Source organism: Camelus ferus, chromosome 8 (genome assembly GCF_009834535.1).
Source record: "Camelus ferus isolate YT-003-E chromosome 8, BCGSAC_Cfer_1.0, whole genome shotgun sequence".
In the NCBI taxonomy this organism is placed as follows: Eukaryota; Metazoa; Chordata; class Mammalia; order Artiodactyla; family Camelidae; genus Camelus; species Camelus ferus.
In genome coordinates this window covers 65,456,245-65,479,766 of record NC_045703.1, presented here as the reverse complement: position 1 = coordinate 65,479,766, position 23,522 = coordinate 65,456,245, and the positions used below count along the sequence as shown (strand labels likewise).

The window sequence follows — 23,522 nt, the reverse complement described above, 5'->3', positions numbered from 1 at the left end:
TCCAGTTCAGAAAATTTAACCTTATTTTCATCTGTACTTAATGGAAGTATTTTTATTTTGCATAGGTAGTAAAAACAGAAAATCACTAATCCCAAGGATGTGGGTTGACCCATTATACACGCTAAGTTTTGGAGAGAATTTGTGTTTATAAAACTTTTACTCCAGAATCCATTTGCTAGAGAAGTCCTTTCTCCACCGTCGTCAGAACTGACACTGCGAGCGCTCTCCGAGGGTCCGATCCAGGTCACGTGTGTTGGGCCTGCCTTGCGCAGCCGCAGTAGCCGCCAAAGGGGTGGTCAAAGGGTCCAGTTTGCGCAGCCGCAGTAACAGGCGGAAGGCGCGTTCGAAGGCGCCGGCTTGGTACCGCCTCAGTAACTTGCTGAGGGAGCGGCCAACGGTCACAGGTGCTTCCCTTCGAGCTTTGAAGGCTGCCGGCTGCTTTCTCCCTTTCTCTTCCGTCATCTGTTGAGCGAGGGGCCATGAGCTGGACTGTGAGAGTCCTGCGGGCTGGCCAGAGAGTGGGCGCTGCGAAAGCGAATTTCCTGGGCTTGGGAATGGTGTTAGGCCCCCGCCAGACAGCTGGCGTCCCCCTCAGGGGCGCGTGGCCCGTCGCCCCCGCGTCTGAGATGGCGACCGTCAAGTGTGAGCTTCTGAAGAATCTCACTTCGGACGAGGCCGTTCGTTGCAGTAAGATCTCTATTGTAGGAACTGGATCGGTTGGCATGGCCTGTGCTATCAGCATCCTGTTAAAAGGCTTGAGTGATGAACTTGCCTTGGTGGATGTTGATGAAGGCCGACTGAAGGGTGAGACAGTGGATCTTCAACATGGCAGTTCGTTCGTCAAAATGCCAAATATTGTTTACAGCAAAGATTACCTTGTCACTGCAAACTCCAGCCTCGTGATTATCACAGCAGGTGCACGCCAGGAAAAAGGGGAAACACGCCTTAATTTAGTCCAGCGAAATTTGGCCATCTTTAAATTAATGATTTCCAGTATTGTCCAACACAGCCCTCGCTGCAAACTGATTGTTGTTTCCAATCCAGTGGATATCTTAACTTATGTAGCCTGGAAGTTGAGTGAATTCCCTCAAAACCGTGTTATTGGAAGTGGTTGTAATCTGGACACTGCCCGTTTCCGTTTCTTGATCGGGCAAAGGCTTGGTATCCATTCTGAAAGCTGTCATGGGTGGATCCTTGGAGAGCATGGAGATTCAAGTGTTCCTGTGTGGAGTGGTGTGAACATTGCTGGTGTTCCTCTGAAAACTCTGAACGTAGATATAGGAACTGATAAAGATCCTGAGCAGTGGAAAAATGTTCACAAAGATGTGGTTGCTAGTGCCTATGACATTATTAAAATGAAAGGTTATACTTCTTGGGCCATTGGCCTATCTGTGGCTGATTTAACAGAAAGTATTTTGAAAAATCTTAGGAGAGTGCATCCAGTTTCCACCAGAATTAAGGGTCTCTATGGAATAAATGAGGAAGTATTCCTCAGTGTTCCTTGTATCCTGGGAGAAAATGGTATTACTGACCTTATAAGAGTAAAGTTGGCCCCTGAAGAAGAGGCTCGTCTGCAGAAGAGTGCAAAAACTCTTTGGGAAATTCAGAAGGAGCTTGAGTTTTAAAGTTGTTTTAAAAAACTGCCATTCTGAAGTTATTCAAGGAAAGATAGTTATGGGGTTATGTATATCCAGTTTTTGAATAAATTTGAATTCCTAAAAGTTGGAAAGTGTGTGTGTGTGTGTGTGTGTGTGTGTGTGTGTAGAGAGAGAGAGATGTCATTTGGTTTTTGTTCTGGGTAGCTTATACCTATGTTCATTTAAATACTGTTTTTTAGAAGTTGTAACTTCCTATACAGTGTAAAAATAAATGTATACATAGAAGTACTTTGTGTAATGGAGCCATCAGCTGTCCTCATTCCCCTGTGACAACCTTATAAGCCAGGCCTTTAAAAAGGCATCATAAAATGGGAGCAGCAGGTCCTGTGTTTGTGTGTGTGTGTATATTTGCATCCGTTCACCTTTGTGTGCCAGTGAAGCAGGATCATTAGGTAAAATATGAAAAATAATAGTGATCTGGTTGGTAGCTGTTATAAAGTTTAATGCAATAAAATATAAAGCTTTTAGAAAGAGGCCTGTACTACAAAGGTAGTACAGTTACTAAAAATAAAGCCTGACTGAAATCATTTTAGAACTGCCTCTGAGAACCTGACCTGTTAGCCCATTAAATCAAGAAGCATGTTATGGAGGGGAGGGTATAGCTCAAGTGGTAGAGCACATGCTGAGCATGCACAAGGTCCTGGGTTCAGTCCCCAGTACCTCCTCTAAAAATAAATACATAAATAAGCCTAATTACCTCCCTCCTGCCAAAAAAAATTATAAATAAATAAATTAACAACAACAAAAAAGCAGCATGTTAAATTGTTCTTACTGGACTGGGTCTTAGCTGCAGAGTAGGCCTTGGCCCTAAGACACTCCAGGGTCATCTCTTTCCAGTTTACTTCACATTTACAGAAAGCATTTGCTTTTGAATTGTGTCCTGTTGTTAATCATTGTCATAAAAATTGGCCATTTTAATGAGTACTTAAGGGATTGTATTTCTCAGAAAGTTACATGTTCACTTTCTATTCCTAAATCAATTGACTTTACTATAGATTCTAGACTTTATGCATGTGTTACAGTGAGAGTTTAGGAGAAAGTAAAGATGCTTGTCTGACCTTTACCTAAATAATGGTACTAAGAACTTAGAAAATGAGAAGCTGAGATTTTTAAAATTCATCTTAGCCTTCCTAGTGCAACTGAATATTAAATAAATAACATGGTATGTTCAAACATCTCAGGATTTACATGGCTATCAACAGGCCTAATCAAAATTGAAAAGTACCAGCATCTGCTCTCTAAATTAAGCCAGTCCTGCTTAATTGAACTTTATCAAGTAGACACAGAAAAGCCATCCACCCCAAAAAACTGACTCTTTAATCAGAGCTCCCATACTATTTCATTGAAAATATCAAAATGTTCTGATTATACAGGAAGCTGTGCCATACAATGGGATTAGTTGTGCTGAGCTCCCTGAAGGTGGGAAGAGTGGTGCTTTGGTTGTACCAGGTGGTTCTAAAACCTTTTTAAGCTTAACTGCACAAGGTTCCTCTTATTTGTCCAGCCCTTGAGTTTATTTTTTATTGAAACATAGTTGATTTACAATGTGTTAGTTTCTGGTATACAGCATAGTGATTCAGTTATACATATATATTCTTTTCATTATGGATTATTACAAGATATTGAATATAGTTCCCTGTGCTATACAGTAGGACCTTGTTTATCTTGTATATAATAGTTTGTATATGTTGATCTCAAACTCCTAATTAATCCCTCCCCCCTTTCCCCTTTGATAACCATAAGTTTTCTATGTTTGTGAGTCTGTTTCTGTTTTGTAGATAAGCTAATTTGTGTCATTTTTTAAGATTCCCCATGTAAGTGATATCAAATGATACTTGTCTTTCTCTGTCTGACTTACTTTGCTTAGTATGATAATCTCTAGGTCCATCCACATTGCTGCACATGGCATTATTTTTATTCTTTTTTATGGCTGAGTAGTATTCCATTGTGTGTATATGTGTGCATGTATACCACAACCAGCCCTTGAGTTTTTACTCAGCCGTGTTTCAACCACATTTAATGTAATATGGAAGGGGACCAGAGCATGCCTTATGTCTGTTTTGTAATTCTCTCCATCAGCTATGTCAGTCAGGATAGGCTAGGTTATACCACAGTAAAAAACAATCTCCAACTGTGTGGCTTAAAATAAAAGAGGTTTGTTTCTTTCCTAAAATCCACTATGAGTTTACACAACTCTCTAGGAAGCTTTCCCCACAGGCCGGCTTCATACATCAGGTTGCCTTGATCTTGAGGCACCACCACAGCTACACAGGTTCCCATGATTGCTATGGAAAAGGAAGAGAGGCCTGGAGAAATGAACACCTGCAATTACACGCTTCACCCTGGAAGTGACATACATTTCTTTTCCTCATATTTTATTAGCCAGAATTAGTCTCGTGGTTACCTAACTTCAAGAGGGTAGAGAAGTATAACCCCCCTGTATCAAGAAATAGATGAGTGCTGGCTGTCGGTAAACATTGGTAATAATCTGCTATAGCATTCTAAATAACATGGTCACCATTGCAAGAATTATAGGCTTTTAAAGTCATTTTTAGTGAAATCTGTACATGAGTAGAGGTTGTAGAGGTGCCATGTCTTTACAGATCACAGAACCAGAGCGTCTGTGGGGGAAGAGCCTGGATATCAGTCAGGCAGTTGTACTCCTAAACCACATCACCATGGAGGGGTTAACCTCTCTGACCTCTGGTTGGTTCCTCATATGTAAAGTGGTAGTCCTCATTTATGCCACATAGAATTGGGAAGACTTAATGTAAAAGCCTACTGCTTGGTATATATAGGTGATCTCAAATGGCAGATGTTATTATTCCTATTCAGGGAACACTTACAGTCTTATTCTGTTTTATCTTATGAAGAACCTGAATTTCCAGGTTCTTCAGAATTACCATTGGCACTGTAAGTATTGACATATGCAAAGGCTTGCTCATCAGTTGGTCCTATAAAGCCTTTATTATTCCAACCCTAGCACTGAGGCTGGCAGTAGTCCTCTACCTACAAGTGAGGAAACTGAAGCTAAACGAGCTAGTTGATGGCAAAGACATTTTAAAACTTGGAGCTTTTAATTCCGATAGCTGTCTGTTTATTAGGCTAAATGCTGTAAGGCTTTTCTCAGATTAATTAAATTGGGGACTTATCCTCAGGCTTTTGTCATTTTTCATCACAGCATATATTAGACCAAAAGTTTTCATGTTGTTTTTTCCCTTGCCAAGATATGCATGTTAAATGTGTAGCCGTATCCCATGTTTCACTCCTGGTATACTGGCTAAATGGCTCTTCAAAAAGCCTTTGCAGTGTGAATGAGAATAGTAACATTATTGGAAACGTAATCTTGAATCTGTTCTAATATCTAAAAAAGTCAGTCAGAATGTCTGTATTAGTGAAAATTACTTGTAGTACATTTTCCAATTGTCATAACACTCTGAGAATTGCTGCCTTAAAGTGGTACTTTCTGGTAATACCACAACACAGCACTATTGGACACAATTTGGGACTTAAGGATGGTGTTCTTGGAGCAGTGGGCTCATTGCCTAGGGAGTGCCATTCGGACCTTAGTTTGTGGAGAGAGGCTCCTGGAGTTGTGCATTACTCAGTGGCCCTGCTTAGAAGGGTAGGCCTGTGATCAATAACCTTGGAAAAATTCTCCCTGGTCAAAGGAAAGAGGGAAGAAGACTGCAGGAAAGAAATCCCCAAATTTAGAAAATGCTTCAGATTAAAACTGAGTTGCCAGATGGAGAGTCAAGTTACCAGCATGCCCCATCTTCAAACTTGTGGGGTATTAGGGTAGAGGGATGGTTCTGTGGCAATGGCTGTGATTATTATTGTGGAATACATTTATTTTATAACCACATTTGCTTAAATGTACTCAGTCCCTAAATCTTTCATCAAGCACATTTGTAAGCAAGGGAATGTTCTGTAGGCCTGTGATGGAGTATCACTGATAAGACCAACACCTCTGATCTGCATATCAGAAATTGAAACAGGTGGAAAAAACTGAAGGTTTTCATCTACTATCCATATACATTAATACTACAAGCTTTAAAACCTTCTATGGAGCCCTATTGTTTAAAGCAACTTGAGGCCCTGTTTATAACTTAAAATGTAGACTTCATTTCCATTTCCACAGCTTACATTTTTTAAAAATTTCATCAAAATATAGTCGATGTACAATATTATGTAACAGGTGTAAAATACAGTGTTTCAGAATTTTTAAAGGTTATACTCCGTTTATTATTATAAAATATTGGTTACATACCCTGTGTTGTACAGTATATCCCTGTAGCTTATTTTATACATAATAGTTTGTACCTGTTAGTCCCCTACCCCTATATTGCCCCTCCCCTCATCCTTCTCCCCACTGGTAGCCCCTGGTTTGTTCTCTATATCTGTGAGTCATATGTTTCTTTTTTGTTATATTCACTAGTTTGTTGTGTTTTTTCAGATTCCACATAAAAATGATATCATACAGTATTTGTCTTTCTCTTTTGGACTTATTTCACTAAGCATGATACCCTCCAGACCCATCCATGTTGTTTCAAATGGCAAAATTTCATTCCCTTTTATGGCTGATTAGTATTCCATTATATATACGTGTGTGTATACACACCACATATTCTTTATCCATTCATCTGTGATGGACTCTTAGGTCACTTCCATATCTTGGCAATTGTAAACAATGCTGCTATGAATGTTGGGGTGCATGTATCTTTTCAAATTAGTGTTTTTGGTTTTTTTCAGAAATACTTCCAGGAGTGGAATTGCTGGGTCATATGGTAGTTCTATTTTTAGTATTTTGAGAAATCTCCATACTGTTTTCCACGTTGGCTGCACCTAGTTTACATTCCTACCAATAACGTATAAGGGTTTCCTCTTCTCCACATCCTCACCAACATTTGTTGTTTGTGTTCTTTTTAAGGATAACCATTCTAACAGGTGTGAGGTCATATCTCATTGTGGTTTTGATTTGCATTTCCCAGCAGATTTAGTGATGCTGAGCATCTTTTCATGTTCCTGTTGGCCATCTGCATGTCCTCTTTGAAAAAATGTCTATTTAGGTCTTATGCCCATCTTTTAATCAGGTTGTTATTTTTCAGTTTGGGGGTCTTTTTTTTTTTTTTAAGGTGATTGTTGTTGTTGTTGAGTTGTATGAGCTATTTATTTATATATGTTAGATATTAAATCCTTATCAGTCATATCACTTGCAAATATTTTCTCCCATTCAGTAGGTTGTCTTCATTTTGTCAATGGTTTCCTTTGTTGTGCAGTGTAATTAGGTCTCATTTGATTGTTTTTGCTTTTATTTCCTTTGCTTTAGGAGACAGACCCAAAAAAAATATTGCTAGTATTTATGTCAAAGAGTGTTTGCCTGTGTTTTCCTCTAGGAGTTTTATAGTTCCCAGTCTTACATTTAGGACTTTAATCCATTTTGAGTTTATTTTTGTGCATGGTGTTAGAGAATGTCCTCATTTCATTCTTTTACATGTAGCTGTCCAGTTTTCCCAGTACCCCTTATTGAAGAGACTTTTCTCCATTGTTTATTCTTGGCTTCATTGTTGTAGATTGATTGAGCATACGTGCATGGATTTATTTCTGGGTTCTCTAGTCTTTCCACTGATTTATGTCTTTTTGTATCAGCACCATACTTTTTTGATTACTGTAGCTTTGTAGTATAATCTGAAGTCAGGGAGTGTGATTCCTCTAGATCTGTTCTTCCTTCCCAAGATTATTTTGGCTATGTAGGGTCTTCTGTGTTTTCATACAAATTTTAAAGTTATTTGTTCTAGTTCTGTGAAACATGCCATTGGTATTTTGATAGGGATTGCATTGAGTCTGTAGATTACCTTGGGTAGTATGGTCATTTTTAACAGTATCAATTCTTCCAGTTCATGAACATGGTATATCTTTACATCTGTTTGTGTTGTCTTCAGTTTCTTTCATCACTGTCTTACGGTTTTCCAACTACAGATCTTTTTCCCATCGGGTAGTTTTATTCCTAGGTATTTTATTTTATTTTATTTTATTTTATTTTATTTTATTTTATTTTATTTATTCATTTATTTTTATTTTTTATTTATTTTATTTTATTTTATTTTATTTTATTTTATTTTTGATGCAGTGGTAAATGAGATTGGTTCCTCGGTTTCTCTTTCTGATAGTTCATTATTAGTGTATAAAAATGCAGCAGATTTCCGTATATTAATTTTGTATCCTGCAACTTTACCAAATTCACTGATGAGCTCTAGTAGTTTTCTGGCAGCATTTTTAGGATTTTCTATGTATAGTATCACGTCATCTACAGTGACAGTTTTACTTCTTCCTTTCCAATTTGGATTTCTTTTATTTCTTTTTCTTCTCTGGTTGCTGTGGCTCGGACTTAGAATACTATGTTGAATAAAAGTGTTGAGAGTGGGCATCCTTGTCTTTTTCCTGATCTCAGAGGAAACACTTTGAGCTTTTCACTATTGAGTATAATGTTAGCTGTGGGTTTGTCACATATGGTCTTTATTATGTTGAGGTATGTTCCATCTATACCCACTTTCTGGGTAAAGGGATGTTGAATTTTGTCAAAAGATTTTTCACCATCTATTGAGATGATTATATGGTTTTTATTCTTCAGTGTGTTAATGTGGTGTATTACACTGATTGATTTGTGGATATTGAAAAATCTTACAGCCCTGGGATAAATCCCACTTGATCATAGCGTATGATCCTTTTAATGTATTGTTGGATTTGGTTTGCTAACATTTTGTTGAGGTTTTTTGCATCTGTGTTCATCAAAGATATTGGCCTATAATTTTCTTTTTTTGTGTGATATCTTTGTCTGGTTTTGGTATCAGGATGATGTTGGTGTCATAGAATGAGTTTGGAAGTGTACCTTCCTCTGCAGTTTTTTGGAATAGTTTGAGAAGAATAGGTGTTAACTCTTCTCTAAATGTTTGGTAGAATTCACCTGTGAAGCCATCTGGTCCTGGACTTTTGTTTATTGGGACTTTTTAAATTACTGATTCAATTTCATTACTGGTAACTGGTCTGGTCATATTTTCTATTTCTTCCTGGGTCAGTCTTGGGAGATTACACATTTTTAAGAATCTGACGTTTCTTCTTAGTTTTCTATGCTATTGGCATATAGTTCATAGTAGTCTCTTAAGAATGATCCTTTGTATTTCTGTGGTGTCTGTTGTAATGTCTTCTTTTTTTATTTCTGATTTTATTGATTTGGGTCTTTTCCCTTTTTTTCTTGATGAGTCTGGCTAAATATTTATCAATTTTGTTTATCTTTTCAAAGAACCAGCTTTTAGTTTCATTGATTTTTTTTTTTTTAGTCTGTATTTCATTTATTTCTGCTCTGATCTTTATGATTTCTTTCCTTCTACTAACTTTGGGTTTTGTTTGTTCTTCTTTCTCTATTTCCTTTTGATGTAGGTTAGGTTATTGGAGATTTTTCTTGTTTCCTGAGGTAAGCTTGTATCAACTATAAACTTCCCTGTTAGAAATACTTTTGCTGCATCACATAGGTTTTGGATCTTGGATTATCATGTTTTCACTTTCATTTGTCTCTAGGTATTTTTTACATTCCTCTTTAATTTCTTCATTGATCCATTGGTTGTTTAGTAGCATATTATTTAGCCTCCACGTGTTCATGTTTTTTGCAGTTTTTTTTCTTGTAGTTGATTTCTAGTCTTACAGCATTGTGGTTGGGAAAGATGCTTGACATGATTTAAGTTTTTTTGTTTTGTTTAAATTTACTAAGGCTTGTTTTGTGGCCTATAGCATGTGATCTATCCTGGAGAATGTTCTATGTGCACTTGAAAAGAATGTGTATTCTGCTGCTTTTAGTTGCAGTGTTCTATATATGTCAATTAAGCCCATCTGGTCTAATGTGTCATTTAAGGCCAATGTTTTCTTATTTTCTGTCTGGGTGATCTGTCCATTGATGAAAGTAGGGTGTTAAAATCCCCTACTATTATTGTGTTACTGTTGATCTCACCCTTCATGTCCATTCATATTTGTTTTTTGTATTTAAGTGCTCCTATGTTGGGTGCATATATATTTACAACTGTCATATCTTCCTCTTAGACTAAACTTATGTCGTGTCCTTGTCTCTTATAGCAGCCTTTATTTTAAAGTGTATTTTGTGTAATATAAGTGTAGGCAGCATGTATATGCATCTTGTTTTCTATCCATTCAGCCACTGTATGTTTTTTGATTGGAGCATTTCTATTTAAGGTAATTATTGATATGTATGTTCTTATTGCCATTTTGTTAATTGTTTGAGGGGTATTTTTTAGGTCTTTTTTCCCCCTTTTGTTCTGTTGTGATTTGATAACTAACTTTAGTGTTACACTTGGATTCCTTTGTGTGTGTGTGTGTGTGTACATACCCATTATAGACATTTGGTTTGTGGTTACCATGAGGTTTCTAGATAGATGGATAGATGGATAGATAGATAAGTAGATAGAGAGAGAGTTGTTTTAAGTTGCTGATCTCTTAATTTCAAATGCATTTTAGCAACCCTGCATTTTGTACTCTCCTCTCCTCACTGTTTTTTATATCATATTTTATATCTAAGTGTTTTGTGTATCCCTTAACTGCTTATTATGGATATAGATGATTTTACTACTTTTATCTTTTAATCTTCCTACTAGCTTTGTGTGTAGATGATTTCCTACCTTTATTGTATGTATGACTTTACCATTGAGTTTTTGGGTTTTTTTTTTTTTCATTTTGTAATTTTCATGTTTCTAGTTGCGGCCTTTTCTTTTTCACTTAGAGAAGTTTCTTTAACATTTGTAAAGCTGCTTTGGTGGTGCTGAACTCTTTTAGCTTTTGCTTGTCTATGAACGTTTTTGACCATTCCATCATATCTGATCAAGAGTCTTGCTGGGTAGAGTATCCTTGGTTGTAGGTTTTTCCCTTTCATTACTTTAAATGTGTCGTATCACTCCCTTCTGGCTGGCAGCATTTCTGCTGAAAAGTCAGCTGATAGCCTTATGGGAGTTCCCCTGTATGGTACTTGTTGCTTTTCCCTTGGTGCTTTTAATATTCTCTCTTTACCTTTAATTTTTGCCACTTTAATTACAGTGTGTCTTGGTGTGTTCCTCTTTGGGTTAATCCTGTATGGGACTTTCTGGACTTGTATGACTGTTTCCTTTCTCAGGTTAGGGATGTTCACAGCTATTATATCTTCAAGTATGTTCTCAGCCCTTCTCTTCTATGATTCCTATAATGCAAATGTTATTGTGCTTGATACTGTTCTAAAGGTCTCTTAAACAGTCCTTATTTCTTTTCATTTTTTCTTCTGTTCAGCATCAATGATTTCCACTGCTCTATCATCCATCTTACTGATCTGCTCCTCTGTATCATTTAGACTACTATTGATTCCTTCTAGTATTTTTTTAGTTCAGTTATTGTATTCTTCATCTCTGATGGTTCTTTATTTTCTAACTTTTTGTAATTTCTTGCTCTGTGCATCCATTCTTCTCCTGCATTCTTTGATCATCTTTATGATCCCTTCCCTGAACACTTTCTTGGGTAGATTGCCTGTCTCCACCCTATGTATCCCAGCAGCACACTTACCCTCTCGTCACCCAAGCTATATATGCTCTAGGGGTTCCCTCATGAGGGGTGTGTGGGCCCTTCCGTTGTGATCTGCTGACTATGTGGGTAGTCTGATAGGCTTGGTTGGCTGCTGGTTGAGTTGGTTGTCAGGCCGTGCCTTGTGCGGAAGCTTCTAGCTGCTAGGTCCAGGTCACGAGGTGGCTGACTGCAGAACCTCAGGGGGCTCCGGGGCTAGGGCTAGGTCTGCAGGCTGCAGTATTGTGGTTTTCCTGAGTCTGGTGTCAGCCTTCTGGTGGGTAAGACTGTTCCAGAGGCTACAGCATTGTGGTTTTCCTGAGTCTGGTGTCAGCCTTCTGGTGGGTAAGACTGTTCCAGAGGCTACAGCAGGCTTTCTGGAGGTTAGGGCTGGTGCCTGCCCCTGGTGGTTGGAGCTGGGTCCCAAACCCTCTGGTGGGCCAGGCTATGTCTAGAGGCAGCTGTAGGCTCAGGAGGTCTTAAGGCAGCCTGTCTGCTGATGGGTGGGCTGTGTCCCTACCCAGTTAGTTGCTTGGCATGAGGTGTCCCAGCACGGGCAAGTACAGGCTGTCAAGTGGGCCCAAAGGAGAATTCCACAATGGCGCCTGCCAACACCAGTGTCCAAGTGGTAGAAGGAGCTCCTGAGAATGGCTGCCGCCAGTGTCTGTCCCCAGGGTGAGCTGCAGCTGCTCCGTACCTCTTGAGGAGACTCTCCAAGACCAGCAGGTAGGTCTGGCCCAGGCTCCTATCAAATTACTGCTATTGCCCTGCGTCCCAGAGCATGTGAGATTTTGTGTCCATCCTTTAAGAGTGAAATCTCTATTTCCCCCAGTCCTCTAGGACTCACAAAAAGCCCCACTGTGTGCCAAAGCCAAATGTCCTGGGGGCTCATTTCCCAGTGCAGGACCCCTGGGCTGAGGAAACTGACATGGGACTCAAAACTCTCACTTCTCTGGGAGAACCTCGGCAATGTAATTATTCTCCAGTTTGTGGGTTGTCCAGCGAGGGGATGGGACTTGACGATATCGTGAGTGCACCCCTCTTACCTGTCTCTTTGTGGTTTTTTTCTTTATGTCTTTAATTGTAGAAGATCTTTTCTGGTAGGTTCTGGCCTTTTCACTGATGGTTGTTTTGCTGCTAGTCATGATTTTGGTGTGCTTGTGAGAGGAGGTAAGCTCAGGTTCTTTCTACTCTGCTGTCTTGGCCAGTCTCCTCCACAGCTGTAAAAGAGGGCAAAATGGTGTTCTTTATCCCACTTGTCTCCCTTCCCTTCCCTTGCTCTGAAGTCTGTCTGTTCTTAGCTGGCTATATTTCAGATATGATTCCTTCTAGTGGTTCAGTTACTCACTTATGACCTTGGGAACAAGAAAATAATATAATATTTGGGAAATGAAAGGAAAGGAAAAAATTGGGCCAAGAAGAGGAAATGAGAACACAGCCCCCTGCCCCTGCTGAAGGAAAGCAGCCACTGCTATTTAGAAGTACATTTCCAGTCCCTCCCCAGGAATGCAGCACTGCCTCTAGTTAAGAACCCCTCATGAAGGGTTCATCAGAGAACAAAGTAGAGAGCTGCAGGGCAGAGGGGGTCAGGGGGAGACACACACGCCGTGGATGCCTGTGTGTGTCTTCAAGATTGGTGTCTGGGACCCAATGTTGAGATAGTTGGCATGGACCTTCTACAGCCTACATATGATGGGTAGCATTATATGTCTTCCACTATCAGAATATTTAAATCAAAATGATATTTAACTATAAATTAATGCTTTTAACAAACATACCATTAATATATATATATATATATATATATATATATACACACACACACACACATATATATATACATATATATATATATACATATATACATATATCTCCATGTGAGCTTTGTTCTTGGAACATAATATGTAATTTGATACTGTAATGACAGTAGCTGAAATATTAGTCCTCTCTCAAAGTAACCAGTCCAAGTAATGACTTTCATGTTGTTCTGAGTCCAGAGTGCTTCCCCAGTCTGATTGAGGAGAGTTGTATCTTTGAGAAATACTGGTTGGGATATGGCTGATCAGAAAACTGCAGTGCTGTGCTATAGTACCTCTGAAATAATACCTTCAGAACAAGACCGTCTACATTAAGAAGAATGAACCAGAGAGTGTGGAGCTAGTATTACCTAACCTGAAGATTACCCACCACCCATAAATTAGCACTCCCCTCCGTTAGGGCAGGGCTCCGGGCTGATACTGCATATTCAGATCATCCAACCTCCTGCTCAGACTCTCAGACCCCAGGTAAACCTCTGCTGGTTGAACCTCTACATTTTTCAACACTGTCTGGCATGTAGAAACATTCTAGTTTATCTGCCATGCATTAATTCCTTCTTTATTAGCCCCCTACTAAGTTTCTTCTCTCCACTCCTTCCCTCTGGCCCCAAAATTTCTCTAACTTTGAATGGCCTCGGTATATTCATTTATTCATTTAGACAGAAATCCCATTCTCAACTGCATCTTTATAATATGAAAGCCAACAACACATACCGTAGGGAGTAAACATCTTGGAGGGCTGATGGTTTAGGGCACATTGCCTTCCCGATTCAGAATGGAGTTTTATGTTATTTAGGGTCCAATAGATTTATACTTGGAAGAAGAAGAGATGTGTCTCATTGTCTTTCAAGGTAGTGAGAACAGTTTTTATCTTTTGTTGCTCTTCTTTGCTCAGTACCACAGCAGTGAGACATCATTCATTCAGCCACGGTGTCCATCTCTAATTGCTTTGGCTCTTTTATCCATCTTTTAACATTTAATGACTAATTTTTTTTTCATCTTTCAGATGAAAGACTTTCGAAGCAAAATGCAATCAATATTTCCAGCAATTCCCAAGAACTCTGAATCGGCTGTTGAGTGGGAGGAAGCATTGAAATCTAAATGAGATGAGCATGGTGGATGAAGTCCAGAACCATTGTTCCGGGAAAGGCTGGCATTGGAGATGCCACAACAGCAAAGAGACTCGATTGATTTCTCCTCAGGAATACATGCAGTTTGTTGACTGAACCTATGGGATGGATGGCATTCAGTGTCCTCATAGGCGGCCGATGGCCATTTCTGTGTGCTCTACTTTACCACTGCTGTGGTTATGCTCACAAGGGGTGTGTATGTATGTGTGTTGGTGGGGAGGGTAAAGTTTTCCCAAAGTTAGGAAGGAAGACTACTTAAAAATAATTATACAGATAACTTCTCCATATGGAGGAAATCCCAGTGGAAATACTTTCATGAATATAACAGTTGAAACTAAGTTTTTTACCTGAAAAAAGAATGTATAATAATATATGATAGAAAATCTTTATAAACAGACTCCTAACAGTAGTACCTCAACATGTCCAATTAAATAAGTTTCAGCAGCCTTTCTTGTCAGCATGTGGTTGTCCGAGCTTGGAGGACTTGCTTCTGTTAGGCAGACTCCAAAGTGATGGATCAGTAGGTGGATCCTGTACATCAGGCAGTGGGTGTGGCTCTGTGGTCCCGGACACAGTCTTTACTTGTATATGCTAGTTACTTACCTGACGCCCTTACCTTAAGGCCTGTAGCAGAGGGTATAGCTCAATGGTAGAGTGTGTGTGCTTAGCATGTACAAAGTGAGATCCTGGGTTCAATCCCCAGTACTTCCATTAAAAATAAATTTAAAAATTAACCTAATTAGACACACACACCCCCACACACGTACAAAAAAAAAAAAAAAACCCTTTAAATTCTTAAACAAGAAGCCAGTAACAGATTATAATAACTTGAAAGGATAATCATGCTAAAATAATGATACCAAGGGTATAAAATGTACTTTTTTGAGAAATTGGTTCTGGGTCCCTAAATAGTGACTGACAGTTTATAGTTTTATCTCAGTTGTCAGTATGAAAATAGCCCAGTTATCCCTTACCTTAAATATTTTCAACCAGAAAGTTACCTGAGTATTGAGTGTCAATATTAATTGGTACCACCTCCCTAATAGAAACAGCTATTGTTCTGTTTCTGTAAACACACCCAGCCCTTTCCTGTCCTCCAAGATCTCTCCCAGAAAACAGAGAATAATGTCTACATGCAGTTATTTTTGCTGGAGATGAAAATTTTTTTTAAGAAAAGTAATATGCCAATGTGTCCAGAAAAATAACCTCTGGTTGAATATCTTTCTTTATAATTGCTTAGGCCCTAATTAGCAATCAAGTTTAATAAAGTACATTTGAAATTTATCTGTTATAATGAAACCTTTTAATTTTAAGGAAGAATTTTAAATGAAATGTCGAGTGCATAATGTAACATTTTTCTCTGGACTGTGTTACCCTGTTTAAATTGCTGTATTGTTAATTAATTAAACAGGTGTAATCAGCATCTGGGATTCATATTTAAGCTGTTTAAAATCCAAGACTAAAAGGAAAGGGTGTAAAATTTATCCGGGTATGTGGAGTAGCAAAAACTTCACCCACCTTCCATTTTTAACTAAATCTCTGCTAACAAAATATCTTTAGCCTTTGAATGAAATGAAGGAAGGAAAGGCAGGAACAAGACAGAACAGGCTTTTGTCCATATTATGAGCCTGAATCTAGGGGCATGGTGGGTGCACTCTGGTCCACAGGGCCTGGCACACGGAGGCCTGGAGGAATGACTGAATGCATCTGTGTGATTGATAGGCCTAAGGTTTACAAAACCCTTTCCATAGACATCTGTTGTTCTTAAGGGATGGCGGGGGACTCGCATAAGAATCACCTGCTGAGGGAAGGTTGATGGGGACAGAGTCCTTAGGACCAAGCATAGACTCCAGTTGCATTTTAAAGGCAAAAATGAAGTAACAAAGATGACAGTTAAAAGGAAAACAATATGACTAAAGTGGTATTTTTCTACAGTCAGAACTTAGATATCAGAAGATGTAGTCATTTGTCTGTTCCTGTTATACCAGAGGCGTATTGTTAAGTTGGTTAATGGTAAGGAAAAATGTTTAACAGATAATGTTATTCTTTATGTGAAGTACCATCTGTGTACTGAGTTCTGAATGTTCCTGGATATGGAAGAGAGGAAGTGTTATGGAATTTCAAGTTTGCCTTCTTTGCTGTCTTTATCTTGGGTAGAGTATGACAAACATAATCACATTTATCTCCTGGAGCATAAAGAGTCTTAATCACCCTATTAACCAGGATGACATTTTTCACAGACTTAAAAAGGAATAGAACAGACATTATCTCCCCATAAGCAATCATTTCACGGAGGCTGAGCACTAGAAATATTTTAAAGGATGGATAACACAAGCCATTTCCATTTCATGTGAGCCAGCATTAAGGTGGCTCCCGTAAGAATGCTGCTTATACTGGTTGAGGGTTACGCGTTACATTTAGAATCTCAGCGTCAAAAGAGCCATTAGAGAAAGCAATATAGAGAAAGAGAGAAAACGTGGTGGGCAGGGAGGGGCGACTGCCAAGGCCTCGGGGTTCATTCAAGGGGGAAAAAAAAACGTATTCTGGTAAGTTACTGCTGCGCTGTAAAACTGTATCCATGGGCTGCTGTTATTTTCAGAATCAAGAAAATAATGATTTCTGAACAAACTGGGAATGAAAAATAGGGCATGGGACCTGCCTCACAAGATGCCTAGCAGCCTGTCTCCATGAGAAACATGGAGTCTAATGGTAGGAGAGTGAGCGAGCCGCTGCCCAGGCCCTGCGGAGCTGAGGCGTGACCCCAGGTGACCCTCATTCCATCGCGCTGACACAGGCTGATGCTGGAAAAAACCTGCCTTAGCTGCTCGGTCAAAAGGTGGCACCTCATCACCTCGCCTGTCATACATTCTGCTTAGTTTCATGGCTAGTATGGGACTCAGCTTGCAAATTAATCATTGCAACCTAAGGGGAAAATATAAGAAATTAAGGAAAGGGGGGAGCCCTTTGGGACAAAAGTAATTAAAATCCACTGAATTTAGCTATTTCACTTGAGGCAGAATTTAATCTCTCCTAGGTTTGGTTCATGGAGAACGTTGTATATTTTCACCTCATTTTCATGTATCTTCTTTAAAACAAACAGTTAAGTACAAATGAAAATCAGCAAGGTAAAATATAACATTTCTCCAAATAGTGAAGTTTCTCACAAAAGTTAGTAAAATACAGATGTTTCGAATATTTTATCATGGGCAAGTGAGATATTTTTCCTTCCTGACGAGTCCCTGAGTCAAGTATTTGGGTCCCTGTATTGATGTGATGAGGACTAATTATCAAAGGCTGTGCTTTTGTGAGTATAGCAGAGGAAAGGAAGCATCTCCTGTAGGCAGTGACATTCATCTGTAACGAGTGAAGCTGTTAGCAGATTTTGTCTGATGGCAGGTAACTCGGTTTTGGAGAAAATTATAATAGCAGTTACCAAGAAGCACACAGAGTTCAACTTTCCTGCCCAGGTGTTAGTGGAGCGATTCAGACCTTAATTTATATTTCTTAATAAGCTAGGTGACGACTTTTGCCTTATCTTTTGGTGAGGCAAGGCCACTTACTAAAGAAAACAAACCAATAGAAAAAGACAAGACTGCATAAAAACGTTCTTAATAACAGAAGGGTAAAAGTGATTCTTAATGGACTCCCCTAAGAATCTAAATCAGGCAAACTGAGAATGCTTGTCACATTTATAGAACACCTACCTGCTCACCTGAAGACGCTCCAAAAATTCATCTTCCTGCTGCCCCTGATGCCCTGGGCTTAGTGTGGGAGTCCCGCTCTGCAGCCCAACAGAAAACACCAGGGGACACATCAGGAGGGCTGCCTGGAATGTCAGCGTGAGGCCCGCTGTCTGAAAAGAGCAAGTTGACAGAACTGAGTATACAAAAGCTTAGATTTGACATTCTCTACAGAGTTGCGCGCAATTCTGCAGAGTCCCTTTGCTCTGCCAACCTGGGTGATGGGAGTGTGTTTGTTTTTATTGCTACTGGTTGTCTTCTCCAGCTGTCCCTGTGTGGGGTGTTTCCCTCTGCTTCCTACTCTAAGCAAAGCCCAGGACATCCTCATCCGGAGGACCTGGGCTGTTACCAGGGCTGGACCATCATCACCACCACCTTTGCCTGTATCCTTCCAGGTCCCTTCAATCCGCAGTGGCCACAGCTACTTAGACATCCTTCAGTTGAGATAGAGGTTACAAAACTAAGAAAATTCTAGGCGTAAATCTTATGCAAAGCTAAAATAAGACCTTGTCAAAAGATAAGAATGATTGAGGAAACCCTTTGCTCTGAGCTTGCGCTTGGGCCAGCCCTGATTCTGTTTCCATAGATTTTTATTACAAATGATTGTAGTAAAATATCCATGGAAACAGCACTTTATCGAGTCTTCCAACCCCGTTTAAAAGACTCTTCGACATAGTAAGTGGTGAGAGAGTCTCCACTATGGCGGCCAAGAATGCACAGAGGTGGGATCACTGTACCTTATTCAAGCTTATCCAGAGCTGGAGGCAGCTGGCACTTCAGCCTGCAAGACGTGGCTCTGACTCCACAAACCAACTTGCATCCCAGTTTCCCCCGTGCCTTTGCAAGCATCTTTCACATACAAGGTATTCCCATGAGAAGTGTCCAAATTTCGTGTCTCTGGTATGTTTACTAATGAGTTGGGGGTTGAATCCAAGTTCTTCACAGGACTATGCTCAATATTCCTAGTATCACTGAAGAGCAGGAAGGGAGGGCTGGGTTAAACACACAGCGCCAGGTGAGGCCTTAGAGAAAGGCCTACATCCCTGGCAGGGAAGCAGGCATCCATCCTTTCTTAGTTACTTCAGGTTTAAGACTAAGCCCATAATAAGCCCTTAATAAATATAGGGAGGGAGGAAAGGGGGAAGATGAGAGCAAGGAGGAGAAAAGAAACAAAGGAAGGAGGTAGGGAAGTGGAAGGGATGGAGAGAAAGAAGGAAGCAAAGAGGCAGGGGGGTGGGAAAGCAGAGGAGGGAGAGAAAGGGGAGGCAGGGCCCTCCTCACTGGGAAGAGGGTCCCCGTGTCCAGACCACACATCCAGCTCCCGGAGAACTCACATACGCCTTCTCATCCATGCTGACCTCATTTACCTCAGCCACCAGCACATGAGGAAATAAAGTCACGTCAGACTGATGAACCATTAGTTTCTGAAGTGGGTCCTGGGCCCTTGCTGGGGTTTCTAACTCCCAGTCCCATGACTAGGCAGGCCAAAAATTAAAAATGAAAAGCAAGATCCTAATGCACTCCCCAGCTCTGACCGGCCAAGCAGGAAGGACGAGAGAAGATGAAGCCCCATAAGAACAAATACCACTCTGGGTCACCTCGCGTCTGGCTAAGGCGAAGGCGGCATTCTCACTGTGTAGGGCCTGGTCGGGCACCCAGACGTGCAAAGGGGGAGTTTTCTCCCTGAAAACAAAAGATCTCAAAAAAAATCCCTGCTGCTTCTCACTTCCCTTTGGAAACCTCACTTTCTTCCCATTTGTTGTGTTGGCAATGCCATCGAGGAATAAGGTTCTTTCCTTATCTCTGGGGTGGAGAGTTTTATGCTGTAGACAGAGCACCTGAGCTGAAGTTCTATCTGAGAGTCCTGAGAGCAGGAAGAGCCCAGGAACACCCTGGGCCGGTCCCCTGGGCACAGAGTTGTTCACTGAAGAAATCAGACAGAAACCAACCTCCCATCCACTTCCCTGTGAACCTAATATGCCCCAGAAAAAAGTCCAATAATTCTACCTACTCTACCCAACTCGTGCCTTTGCTGTAAGCCTCAGAAGTACATCCTACTTTTTCGGTAGTCACTAAATCATTTTGAGCTGAGTGCCATCACGCATTAATTACCCAGCATGGCAAACCCTCAGGTCAGTTGGTTTTCTGGGGTTGTGTGTGCCGGGAGGTGCAGGAGTTATTAGAAAAGTTCAGGCCATCAGGTTAATATCCCTTCCTGTATCAGTGTGTGATGCCACGATCCGTGTTTGGGCTTTAAGAACTGCAATTAAAAACAGCTGCCTCAAATACACGACAGGCTGACAGTCTTACTGGCCCTGAACTGTCCTGACCAGGTGCAATGATTTTACCCTCTGTGGCTCCAAACTTCTAAATCACCCGTTCATAGTAGCTGCTCAGTAACCCAGGAGCTACACCACCCACTCTGGTCAGGGGTCCTATCCAGCGGTGGTCAGTGACAGGGCAGGCCAGGAGATAGCCGCCTTCTCTAAGATGGCAACATCCTGAGTTAAGAGGAGTCCCAGGAGGCAGGGAGCTCTGAATAGCCCCATGTGTTGGTCTGCCCCAGAAAACATTCTTAAAAGCATCCAGTAAGAAGGCACCTACCTCCAACTGAGTAGCAGCATTGCTGGTGCAGACATGGGCTGCACACACTATCCCTCCTCCTCTCCCTGTTTGTTTTATTCCGTGGTCACCAGAGCTAATGCCACACCTCCTTCTGGGCCTCAGTCCTCTGACTCATCTAGACTTTCTCCAGCTCCTTCTTGTCTTCCAGATCCTCCTCCATGGACACCTGGCGAAGAAAGACATGAGTGTGCTCTTGCTCTTAAACAAAGGGGCGTTTACTCCAACCTGGGGGAAGTCTTCTCGATCTCCTGGCTAGCAGAAGGTCAAGGCAGGGGGTTCCCAGTCCTTGGGTTTTCAAGGACTCCTCACATTTCCCTGGGTGCGCTGCACCTGGACCTGCCCCAGGACCAGCCCAAGCTCTCCAACGGAGACTCCACTGGGCAGAGTATTAGCAGGTAAACCAGCCTTTACTTTCTCTTTCAGAACAAAGAACTGTGGACGAGTGATTCTGCGATGCCGTGTGTTCTCTTCAGTTTTCTTACCTCTTCTTACCCGGTGCCAGCAGTCTGCCAGCCGTGTTTGCCCCTCTGGAGATTATTTGATTTGCTCTCGGTGGGTAGTCTGCTCTTTGGAGGCTTGTGTTCTAGGATCCCCTCACCGGGGCATCCTTCCTGGCCTGGGTAGTCAGTTCCAAACCTCATCTTCTTCACAGTCAGTTAGCAAGAGTCTCTTTTCAGTACTGTGATGCACCAATAAACATTTTTCTCTGCAGCTAAGACTCTTTTATGACAAACCGCATCTTAAACGTTAAAAAATTTCTTCACAATCACACAGCACCCAAACAACCACGCGGTCTTCCTGAAGGGGTTTCCACGGAGCTCCTAGAGAGAGAGGAGATTCGAGTCTCGTCACTTCCTGCTCCTCCCCAACCCGGCCACACCCTCCAAGGCTTCTCCAGCCTCTGGGCCTTAACCCTCAAACCCAGCCCCTCCACTCACAGCTGCAATGACTTTAGGCAAACAACCATGCAGGCCCACTGTCTCCATCTCTAAAATGTGTAGAACCTCTACATCTGTCGTTGGGAGGGTTAAATGCTTAACGTGGCAGCCAGCTCTTGAGACCTCCCACCTGCGCAGCGGGATACTGGGTTTCTGTTAGTGAGCACTGAGTACCACCCAAATCACTCCTCCAGCACACTCCTACGCACCCGCTCCGAGCAGCCTCCTCCCACCGCGGGGCCTCCGGGTCCTGCGCACCTTTCACCTGCCACCCAGCAAATGGGAGCCCCCTCGGGCCTGGGCTTCAGAGGCTACACCTGCTGGTGAGCCGGACACTGAGGGGGACGGTTCCCCATCTCCGCCCTAGAGCATCCCTGAGTGCTCAGACCACTGAGCATCTGAGGGGGGAGCGGAGCGCGGGCCTATGGGTTCACCCCAGTGGCGAAAGGAGGGCTTGTGCACCTCAGTTCTCTACCGACCGTGGTTCTCAAACCTCAATCAGCCTGAATGAGAATCACCCGGAGCATTTGAGAAACCAAAAGTCCTGGCCCCGCCCACGGCTACCAAGTCAGCGGTCTGGGGCGGGGCCGAGAACACCCCCAGAGGTGCTGATGCTGCCGGTTCAGGGACCACAGTCTGAGAACCACGCCCCGGCTCTGTGTCTCCGTCTGATGGTGGCGCTTAGGACAAAAGGTGTCACAGGAAAGCATCTTTGTTTAACAACCTTCGCAGCTTCTGTGAAAGCTACAGTTCCAGCCTTCCTGATTCCGCCGTCACCCGACTGGGAGATACACCGGTGGTGTCATCAGCTGGGCTGTCACTGCCCAAGGCCAGGCTCTGCGCCTTCCCCTCTCTCCTCACCGCCGACCCACTTTCCCGGGCAGGGTCCTGACTGTCGTCCAGGCAGCTGGCGGAAATAAGCACTTCCGTGTGGACAACCGGGCGACCCCCAGCGCCTCACCAGCTTTCCCCGTGCGGATCCTGGGGCCCAAAAGTCCGAACACCTGCGGGGCAGGCCTTCCCTGAGAAGACAAACGACTGTACTTGCCCCTCTACCCTCAGGCTGCAGAGCTGGGCCCTCCCATCACCTTCCCTCAAAGGCCCTTGTCATTGTCACCAAATGAACAGGGTACCGTTGGGGAGCTAACGCATTGCCTGTGATTTTATTTTCTCTACTCAGATAATGAAACTTTCCAAGGCTTCTTGTTTCCATCTTCGCTTTAGCTACGGGAAGGCTCAGCACTAAGTTTAACCTTGACTCATAGTAATTTTATCACCTTCTTAGCTTCCTCCTCCTGCAAGACTTTCCAACGTTCTATTCCCATTTTAGCAACCTGGTTGTGCACATGTCTTTTACTGGAAGCAGCCTCAAACCCCTTTTAGAAGCTGACAGGGTATACGTTATAAATAAATAATAAATACTGCTGAAACCTTCCCATTGTCGCTTTCTTATTTCTGGAATTATCTGAAGTCCTGACTTGGCATTTGTGATCAACTCAACACAAAACATTTAATGTACTGACATGTTTTAAAATTTGTTTCTGAAAGCCCCCTGGGCTGCTGTAATCCTGGACTCACAACTGAGGACTTTCCAAGGGAAACTGGTCTGTAAACACTGTTACTTCCTATAGTGACTGTTTGCAATACTTTCCCAAAATCTTAACAGATAATATTTGAGGATTATTCCTAGCTAGCTGGGAGTATTCCCATCCTCTCTGGGTCCTTTGCACTCCAAGTGTGACCCCCTCCCTCCCACAGGCTGGTTCTTCTGGCAATGATCCTGGTTATTCACCCTGGCTGGGTCTCCTGTGGCCCCCCTGCTTGCCCACGGGGGCTCACCTAGGGAAATGGGCCTTCCTCATCTTCTGGGCCCCATGAGCAAAGCACCTGCCCCTGATCCTAACTGTAGGTCAAATTTTGAGAGAAGAATAGCCTTCTTAAAAAAGAATCTACAAAACTAAATTTATAAAGTGCTGGCAAAAGTCACAGCTCCAGAAAGGTCAGCCATGTGGCATTATTCTCAATG

The 23,522-nt window shown here is 41.9% G+C and overlaps 2 protein-coding genes across 3 annotated transcripts in view; both read left to right on the top strand.

The window, feature by feature from the left end:
* LDHAL6B (lactate dehydrogenase A like 6B) lies at positions 1-1,896 on the top strand. The gene has a single exon (XM_032485250.1). The coding sequence runs from the start codon at positions 480-482 to the stop codon at positions 1,623-1,625; it is 1,146 nt and encodes a 381-aa protein (XP_032341141.1). The 5' UTR covers positions 1-479; the 3' UTR covers positions 1,626-1,896.
* Positions 1-16,317, top strand: part of TMEM242 (transmembrane protein 242) — a 39,994-nt gene extending 23,677 nt beyond the window's left edge. For both annotated transcript variants that reach the window (XM_006179012.3, XM_014554492.2), the window contains one exon: positions 14,070-16,317. In XM_006179012.3, the coding sequence (XP_006179074.1) occupies positions 14,070-14,168 (99 nt within the window). In that variant the 3' untranslated portion in view covers positions 14,169-16,317. The remainder of the gene's footprint in view (positions 1-14,069) is intronic.
* Positions 16,318-23,522: the final 7,205 nt, after the last annotated feature.